This window comes from Galeopterus variegatus, unplaced genomic scaffold, assembly GCF_000696425.1.
Source record: "Galeopterus variegatus unplaced genomic scaffold, G_variegatus-3.0.2 Scaffold1476, whole genome shotgun sequence".
Taxonomy (NCBI): Eukaryota; Metazoa; Chordata; class Mammalia; order Dermoptera; family Cynocephalidae; genus Galeopterus; species Galeopterus variegatus.
Window position 1 is genome coordinate 43,464 of NW_007727587.1, and position 9,937 is coordinate 53,400.

The window sequence follows — 9,937 nt, forward strand, 5'->3', positions numbered from 1 at the left end:
TTGTGAATAATTTGGATGCACTGACATTTCTGTTAAATACATGCTTGGGCTGGCTGGTTAGCTCATTTGGTTGGAGTGCAGTGTTGATAACACTGAGGTCAAGGGTTTGGATCCCCCAACCAGCCAGCCACCTAAAAAAATAAATACATGCTTACTAAAATGTGTAACATTGTGAGGTTTGCATTGTAGGTGAGGGCGGGTGGGTTCTGAGGTTTAGTCAGCCTTTAGCTTCCTTAATGAATTCGCTTAGTCTCCAACATCTGAAACTCATAGTTCATGTCCTTTGTCACATAAATATTTGGCCATAGAGAGGTCAGAACAGCCATGTGCACACTGTGTGGACTTCTGGTCTTGCCCAGCTGTGTCTGATGTGCCTCACAGTGCTCTGAAGGTGGGTTGGTGGTTGGAGGTGGAAACAGTTTCAAGGTGTTAAAAATGACAGCTGCTTTTGAAGAGGGTAATATCAGGTTCCTACCCTTGTGTTGCCATAGCATCCTGGAATGTTTTTATATGAATATGAGGTTGGTTGTATGATAAATCTGAGAGATGGAATTTTTAAAAACCATAACATATCCAGGGAAATGCTGTCCTCAGCAAAGTAGTCACCTTGCAAGGTCATGCCATCATTGGGGGGCAGGGGAGGGTGTTACTACTCACTCTTACTTGAACCAGTGTTCCTCACTTGATTCCTCATACCCTTAATCATAGTAGATCCCAACTCTGTTCTCAAAAGACTTGTCACCATGGACATATTGTTTTGAAATGGAAAAAAGATCTGAAGGTAACCAACAACTTACAACACTAAAAAGCAGCAGAATTATCAAAAGAAATTTATACCTGCCTACAGTGAGATAATTGAGAAATATGTTCATTTGAGTGATATACATCCTGGTATATTGGAGGTGACTTAAGTCATTTTCCTGTAGTCAACCATCATAGTAAGATGGAGCCTCCCAAAAGGAGTATGGTCAGACATATTATGGGAAAGAAAAACTAAAACTTATCTTGTTTATTCAGTCATCCCTAGACCTGGGCCTTAGACCCCATGTTTCCACTTTCCCTATCAGTGCTTCCTGCATAGTGTCATCTAAAGGAATCATAAAGCTCTTCATAGCTTTTCTGATGCTTTCCTTTTGTTTCTTTAGGTATTTCTGGGAAAAGCCAGCTTCTGTTTGCACTGGTCTTCACAACTCGTTACCTGGATCTTTTTACTTCATTTATTTCATTATATAATACATCTATGAAGGTATGGTATGGCACCTGATAGGATGCATTTTATCCATAATGCACAGACCTAGGGAAACTTAATTTATTTCACCTGTGCATTTTTTTTTTTTTTTTGGTCCTTTTTGAGACCGGCCACACCGCGCTCAGCCAGTGAGCGCTGTGAGTGCACCGGTCATCCCTATATAGGATCCGAACCCGCAGCGGGAGCGCTGCTGCACTCCCAGCGCTGCACTCTCCTGAGTGCGCCACGGGCTCGGCCCCCACCTGTGTATTTTTAATTAAAAATCTCCAAGAAAAATTTCTACGTATGCTGTTATTGACTTAAAAACTTAAGGAACACTTAGCGTATACTTAGAACTGGGAATAAATAGAATTATCATTAGGCATATTTTTTGTTTCAAAATACTATTAATTAAAATACTTTGTACTTAAATTTCCTCAAGAATGGTAAATCTTCTAAAGCTCTTGATAACCTCGTAGGAAGAGGGATAACTATTATATTTTCAAGCAGTGGGAAATTACAGACTCCCCAGAGATATTCAGCAAGTCAGTACTTAACAAGCAATTAAAGCCAGGACTCCTGGTTGCAACATTTCATTTTGCTGCTGTATGAGGGACTATGTGTAGACTTCTATGTACTGTTTTCTTTTTTCTTCTCACTTAACCAATTTTTCTTAAACTTCTGTATGTGTGCTATTTTTATTACTTTTGTCATGCTTAAATAACATCTGTACCATAATTTACTTAATATTTTTTTTAAACCTTTTAACCTGTCCTGACCATGACACCTTTAGTGTCCTTATATTTCTCTTAATTCACATTAAAACAGATGTAGGGCTGGCCCAGTGGCGCACTGGAGAGTGCGCCGCTTGGGAGCGCGGCGGCGCTCCCGCCAAGGGTTCGGATCCCATGTAGAGACCGGTTCCCGCTCACTGGCTGAGCGCGGTGTGGGCGCAGCACCGAGGGTTGCGATCCCGTTGCCAGTCCCCGGTACGGGCGCGACACCGAGGGTTGCAATCCCGTTACCGGTCAGTAAAAAAGACAAAAAGGGAAAAAAATAAAAATAAATAAAACAGATGTATAACTATTAAAATACAGAATGCATATCACCTAACATGTTGTATACCATTGGTGTTACACATTTCACACTTAGGGGAAGTACTGGACTAAGTACTGGACTCGGTTCTTTCCCACAGTCATTGAACTCATGCTTATGAACACCTACAGAGTCAGGCACTGAGGATATGGCAGAAAACAAGCAAAAGTCTTATAGTCTGGTGGGGGAGAGTAGACAGATCTTGGCAGTTCCGAATAAATGACTGCAATTTGTGATGAATGCTATGAAAGAAAAGTATAGGGGCTCTTAGGACATGCAGTAGGAGTCTGCTTTTCTTCATCATTCATTTTACAAATACTGAGCACCTGTGTGCCAGGCACTGTTCTAGGCATTTGGTTACTGACGTGCCCAAGGAAGTAATATTTAAGCTGAAGCCTATTGGTGTGGCATTTTAACAACCCTCCTCAAACACTTTGTTTTCAAAAGTATTTTTATAAGCACAGGTCAAAGTAGACAAAGCAGTATTTGAGTATGTGATCTTTATGCAAAAGCAAATTTGAGTCATCTGTAATCATTTCACTCTTACTACAAAGTGATAGGAGCCTAGAAATGAGGAAATATAAATATATGAGTAGCTTACTTAAAAATGGCTCAGTCCCTGCTTGTTGTCTAGGCAACTAAAACTACAGGTATTACAGGTGTGTGAACAAGAATCTTCCTCCTTTCCCTTTAGGATTCCCAGCTTTTAGAAGTTTCCTTCTTGTTGGTTTCCAAAAAAAAAGATTCTTTTTTGCTCTTTTGGTTGTAGTTTTCAAACATGTCCTGAAATTCAGCAGGGTGAAAGCCAAGTTGTACGTGCTTATGTCTTTGTACTTTAACTGCCAGGCTCTGGTGAGAGGAGAAAAGCAGCCGTTTTTCCCCAGTGGCTGCTAAGGCCTTCATGGGCATAGTGTTGGCTGGCCATAGGCTGTCCTGAGCCTCGGCTGGGTGTGCTCCTGAGGGGGGTTCAATGTGTGTGTAGATGTGGGTGTGTTTTGTTTATGCATGTAGATTATGTATTTTATTTTATTCACGTACATGTGTACATGTATTTGTGTGTGGAGAGAACTCCTCTAACAATATGTTAATGTTCCTTGATTTTTTTTTTTTTTTGGTAGTTCTTTAGTATATGGGTATAACCTACCATTTTAATACTATGTTGACTATTTGCAAATATAACTGCACGATGAAGTGCTAGGGACGGTTTAGTGTCTTTGTGGTTTTTTGGGTTTTTTAATTTATTTTTAAAATCTTGATTTTTTTTTTTTTTTTGGTAGTTCTTTAGTATATGGGTATAACCTACCATTTTAATACTATGTTGACTATTTATTTGCAAATATAACTGCACGATGAAGTGCTAGGGACGGTTTAGTGTCTTTGTGGTTTTTTGGGTTTTTTAATTTATTTTTAAAAATTTATTTATTTATTTATTTTGTCCTTTTTGAGACCGGCCGCACCGCGCTCAGCCAGTAAGCGCTGTGAGTGCACCGGTCATCCCTATATAGGATCCAAACCCGCAGCGGGAGCGCTGCTGCGCTCCCAGCACCGCACTTTCCCGCACTCAACATTTGCATGAATGTTTTCCTAGTTAGGTCTCATAAGTTCTTTCCTAAGATGAAGTAGTACCATGCAGTGTAGCTGCTGTCCCAGTTATCTCTGTTCATGGACTAAACCTGATATTTGATTCATTGGCTGAAATTTCTGCAATCTGAAAATTGACATAATTTCAGAATATCAGACTTTTCCTTGCGGTTAGATGAATATATGATATTTGGCCTTTTGAACGTGAAAGAACACATACTTGTAAGTCCTTGAGTTGAGCATCTGTGCTGCTATGTGCACAAAATTGCTACCTTGGAGGCAGCAAGTTTTACACATTATCCTTAACTTTAAGTTTTGCTTTTGTTATGTTACCAGACAAAATTTAATACCAACAACCGGAATGTTCAGTGTTAAAGTAACACGATTTAAGTAAAAACCATCATTACAAAGTTTAACATTATTTACATTATCTTTAGAAAAGCGGTAGATAAGAAATACCATCATGCTAGGAGGTCCATTGGTTTTGAACTACATTGAATTTTGTATTCTTTTTTTTTTTTTAAGTTGCTATCTCATGGTTTAAAGTGAGTTATACTTACACTTAGCATATGACCCAGCAGTCTCCTTCCTAGGTACATACCCAAGAGAAATGAAAACTTATATTCACAGAAAAGCCTGTACACAAATGTTCGTAGCAGCTTTATCCAGCATCCCCCCCAAACTAGAAATAACCCACCTACCCTTTAACTGGTGAGTGAATAAACAAACTGTAGTGTGCCCATGCAATGGAGTGGTACTCAGCAATAAAAAGGAACAAATTATTAATACCTATAACAAGTTTGGTTGACTCTCAAATGCATTATGCTAACTGAAAGAAGTGTTGACTCAAAGGTGACATACCATATGACTCCATTTATGTGGCATTCTAGAAAAGGCAAAACTGGGGACAGAAAACAAATCAGTAATTGCCAGAGGTTAAGCCTGGGAGAGGCTTGACTACAAAGAGACAGCATGGCAGAATTTTGGGGGTGATGGAACTGTTCTGTGTCCTAATTTTGGTGGTGGTTATATGACTCATAGAACTGTATTAACTATGTTTAAATTTAAAGATACCAAAAAAGAAAAGCTAAGGGGAAAAAGTCCCACTTTTTTTAATATGTGGGTGATGTAAAAAGCTGAGGGAGTTGGAACAATTGCAAGGTATTGACCACCTTGTATTTTTTCTTTTGTTTTTAGCTTATTTACATTGGCTGTTCCTATGCCACGGTGTACCTGATCTACATGAAATTCAAGGCAACCTATGATGGAAATCATGATACCTTCCGAGTGGAGTTTCTGGTGGTCCCTGTGGGAGGCCTCTCATTTCTAGTCAATCATGATTTCTCTCCTCTTGAGGTTAGTTGAGGTTATTTAGTGGTCATGTCTGGTTCCCTAGATAATCTGTTTGCAAATAATGTGGGGCTTTTTGTTTTGTTTTCCAGTTTGGCAAACTTCTGGTACAACACACACTATTTGGTATAAGTAAATGGTGGACAAGAATTAAGCACCCAAACGGCTGGCCCGTGGCTCACTTGGGAGAGTGTGGTGCTGACAACACCAAGTCAAGGGTTAAGATCCCCTTACCGGTCATCCTAAAAAAAAAAGGATTAAGCACCCAAGTATCAGGGTGTCTGCTGACAGCTTATTGTCTTACTCTCTTTTAGAATGTAAACTCAAAACTATTTCATTATCTTGACTTCTGTGGTACCAAATACAGAGCCCTGCCTGTCCTAGTGTTTGAAGAACATGGTCTTCTCGCTACCTTGGCCCAACTTTTGTTTCTTTTCCGGGTGTGATGTTGTACATTGATACTGTGTCTGTGAATCTCCTAAGCAGCACTGCTACACTCCTCAATTTTAGGAAGAATGGTTTGTGGTGCCCGTGGCACTGTGCAGTGAGCTTACCTGGTCCTAAGTGCCTTTTCCTCCAGTGAAGAGCTGCTGCTTAGCATCCTGGGGTTTAAGTTTTGTGCTGCTCTTGGTTGTCTGATGGGTGTTAGGAGTGCCCAGATTATTAAAACACTCAAGGACTACTTGTAAATCCTTCTGTCATTGGCATGAATTACATACCATGAATTAAACAGAGTTTGCATAATTACAATTCTGATTTCTTACCCCTTTGATTTAACCATACCAAAAAGCCTAAGAAAAATAGTGAAAATATTTAGTCTGAAAGGAGATCTGCTAATGAGGAAAAACAGCAGTGAGGAAGTAGAAGGATCCTAGTTATCAGTGTTATTGACCATGGTGGAAAGCAAGATTGATTCAGGACTTGAAACTTAAATGTGGGACATGCTTATCCAGGAGAGCATCATATATGTAAATTCATAGAAAATTGTACAGGGAAGAATAAGGTGTTGGAGAGACAAAGTTATGAAAATTCAAAGAGGCAAAGGTGTCCAGGTTACCCAGCTTATCATTGGCAGTGCTCTGCCTTTAAATGTTGCTTAAGTTTCTATGGTTTATGCAGTTGCCGGGCTGCTTTACTTGGGGCTGAGATACCCACACTTCCAGATTCTTCACTTTTTTTAAGCTGCTCCACAGTAAAGAAAGAGTGTTTCCTATGAACTTATGGTGGGTACTGGATCCTGACTGAAGCTTGCCATTTTTCTTCTAGATTTTATGGACTTTCTCCATCTACCTTGAATCAGTGGCTATCCTTCCACAGCTCTTTATGATCAGCAAGACTGGGGAGGCCGAGACCATCACCACCCACTACCTGTTCTTCCTGGGCCTCTATCGTGCTCTGTATCTTGTCAACTGGATCTGGCGCTTCTACTTTGAGGGCTTCTTTGACCTCATTGCTGTGGTGGCTGGTGTAGTCCAGACCATTCTATACTGCGACTTCTTCTACTTGTACATTACAAAAGGTACGTTGGGTCCTGCCTGCATTGCTACTGCATCACATATTCTTTTAGGAGCTTGCTTGCCCAGCTCCCTTGCCCCAGCACTCTTCTGATCTGGCAGTAGCTCAGAAAGTAGAAGTGGCTTCAGAAAAACATTTTAATTACTGTCAAATAAAATTGTGGATCAGGGTTTTCAGTCTTTTTAAATATAAGGACCTACCTCTTTTCTTTTGTTGAAGCTTCATTGTTTTCCTAAAATGGCACATTTTCATTGTAAAAAAAAATCATTCAGAACAGATAGTACAAAAGACAATCACCTGAAATCCTATCACTCAGAGATAATCTCTGTTAATGTTTCAGTAAACATCATACCAAATATCTCTCTATGCATATACACAGATACATGATTTAAACTATACATGCTAGTCTATAATCAGCTTTTTTTCCCCACTCACATTTTTTCATGTCAGTAAATAGAAATCTACATAATTTTTAGTAGCCTAGAGTATTCCATTATGTGTATGTACCAAATTTACTTTTCCAGCCCCCTGTTAATGGGTATTCAGGTTGTTAACGATTTGCTGCTATCAAAATCTTTAAATCAACATCCTTGTATATGTATATTCTTGCATTTGTGTGAATATAGGATATGTAGATTTTACAAAAATCTGATGAAAGCTATGGTCCTTGCTCAGAGAAAATGCATATTTGTACATATGCACACAGATTTTTAAATATAATTGCTTATTTCCTTGTACCTTACTATGTAGAATCTTGTATGTAACAGACTTCTAGGAATTGGAAGAAGGAAACTGTAAGCTTGTTAGTAACCTTTTGTTTTCTCTTCCTCTCTTTAAAATTCTAGTACTCAAGGGAAAGAAGCTCAGTTTGCCAGCGTAAGTGCCAAAGACCATCACCAGCATCTGTCCTTCAGGGTGCTCGGACAGAATTCTTACCACAGCAAAGGCATAAGATGCTTGACACGGAAAATCAGAAACTTAACTCTTTTATTGCAGATAGTCATCAGTGGCTCTGTAAGAATGCAGAGGAAAAGAACCAGAAGGTTTCTGTTTAATGCATCTTGCCTTATCTTTTTTTATTACTATGTACAAAGATTTTTTTACACAAAGAAACTTAATGCTGTATTAATAAATTCAGTGTGTAGCTTCAATTGGGATAGTTCTAAAAGTGAAAATTTTGTGAGGAAAGTGCAACTTTTTTTTTATTTTAAAACATTCTTTGAAATTGTTGATTCTTTGTGTCTGCAATGAAATTGTACTCCTTGACAGTTGATAGATTGTATATTCTTCCATCTATCAAACTTGCATTCCACTATATTTATTTTTGCCAAAAGATGAGTTATGTTTGTTTGAAATCTGAGACACTATGTTCAATTTGGTATATTTGTTCAAATTTATTCCCAACTGACATGGAAATCCTTCCTTGGATGTCAGAACACTACATTTAAGGTTGGTAAGGATGACTTGCAAGTCTTATGGTTTTCATTACCAAAATTTTAGGACTCCTAAAGTAGATGGAGTCTCATTTAAGAGTCACCAAAGATGCCTGCCCTCCTTCCTGCTGAGAAGTATCAGTTTGAAACAGTCGCAAAGTTAGAATTTAGGGGGCAGGGTTCTGGACTGCTTGCCATCTAAGTGTGGGATGGGAGGGACAGTAATGATTATCTTGGTTGTAGGACTCTACTCCTCTGAGGAATGGAACACTTTAATTTATAGTTCCAAAAGATTACTACAACCATGTCCATGCTCAGATTCAAATGGTTTTTCATACTACTTTTGGGTGGTAAAATGATTTACTTATTTTTTTAATTGGCAGCACCAATTACCATTCCTTATATTCTTTTTTTTACTTAGCTCTTGCATGACTTATCTTGTGTTACCATCCTAAATAAACACTTTGTTAAATATAGACTAAATTGTCTTTTTATTTTTTTTTTATGAATTAGGCCTTTGGAACATCCTATGATAATTTTTTGTTTTTCAGTTGGCAACAAAAGCTCTATAGGGTTGCAAACATTTAAAGTCCACTTAATAATCCATAAAACTATGTATTTTGTGGAAATATTAGAATTTTTCCTCTTGATTTTGACATTATATTCATTTGCGATATATTTTTTGATTGATTTGATTTGATGTCACGCACCGTAAGTGTTGAATACTAACAGTGCTTACTGCAAGAAGGATGTAGTGTTTTTGCTTTCTGCATTAAAATGTCTTGTGGAGGAAGGGAACTGGATTGGTTTTATTTTCTAGTGATTGTCTTAACATCTTTCTGAATTGGCAGTGAAACTGCATAGGTTAACATCCTGTCTTTATTTTACTTTCCCTTCTTGCCTCATATTTTTGCTTTTGTGTTTCAGTATCTTTCTAGCATCCCAGTCTTGCTTTAGTTTCTGTGGTCTGTTTTTATCCTCCTTGGAAGATTTTGAGAGTGTGGGGAAGCTGGGAAATCCAGTCATAGTAAGTTGAGCAGACTGCTTGCTGCCCGGACTGGGGGTGGGTGGGGGGCTCACATTGTCTTTGTGTATGTATATCAAACTCGAGCTGGGATCATTCACCGGCGAGCACAATGCACAGAACAAGGATCTGAAACCTCAGCATATCCATACCTTCTGTAATCATTTTACCAAAGTAAAAATAAAATTGGCTAAGATGTTACCACCATTTTGTGGTCAACCAGGCTGACATCCTTAATAACAAGGTGCCTGCATTGGAGTGCTGGACTGGGCAGCATCCTCGCGCATGTTGGAAACAAAGGCCTTGTGTGACACGCCTTATGAAGCACTGTTTCTTAGTTACTTTCACTTCCTGAATAAAGGTTACCAGGTAATTGATATTTTTTTATTGAGGTGTTTTTTATTTGTTTGAATTTTTTTTTTTAATGTAAACTTGAAAAGAAATAAAGCAAAGTCCACAAATTTGCCCAGCAAGTGAGAACTATATGAAGAGCTGCTGGCTGTTGGCTGCTTACAGACATCAATCCATTTCCTGTCCAGTTCAATCATAGTGTTTGAATAGTTTCCTTCTTCCTCACAGTCTGGTCAGGAGAGGAGCAGGCAGAGAAATAGCTTTAATAGAAATCATAGTGATTTGTGGGAACCCTAAGTAAGAAAATCAGAAGCTTTGACCTCAGACGTGTTGAGTCTTGGCTCCCACAGTTGTAGTTCC

At 38.7% G+C, this 9,937-nt stretch overlaps 1 protein-coding gene across 1 annotated transcript; it reads left to right on the top strand.

Annotated features, from left to right (window-relative positions):
- The first annotated feature begins 1,150 nt into the window (after positions 1 to 1,150).
- LOC103594080 (ER lumen protein-retaining receptor 2) lies at positions 1,151 to 9,605 on the top strand. The gene is made up of 4 exons (XM_008577270.1): positions 1,151 to 1,246; positions 5,102 to 5,260; positions 6,521 to 6,773; positions 7,615 to 9,605. The coding sequence occupies exons 1-4, from the start codon at positions 1,241 to 1,243 to the stop codon at positions 7,647 to 7,649; spliced, it is 453 nt and encodes a 150-aa protein (XP_008575492.1). The 5' UTR covers positions 1,151 to 1,240; the 3' UTR covers positions 7,650 to 9,605.
- The last annotated feature ends 332 nt before the right edge of the window (positions 9,606 to 9,937 follow it).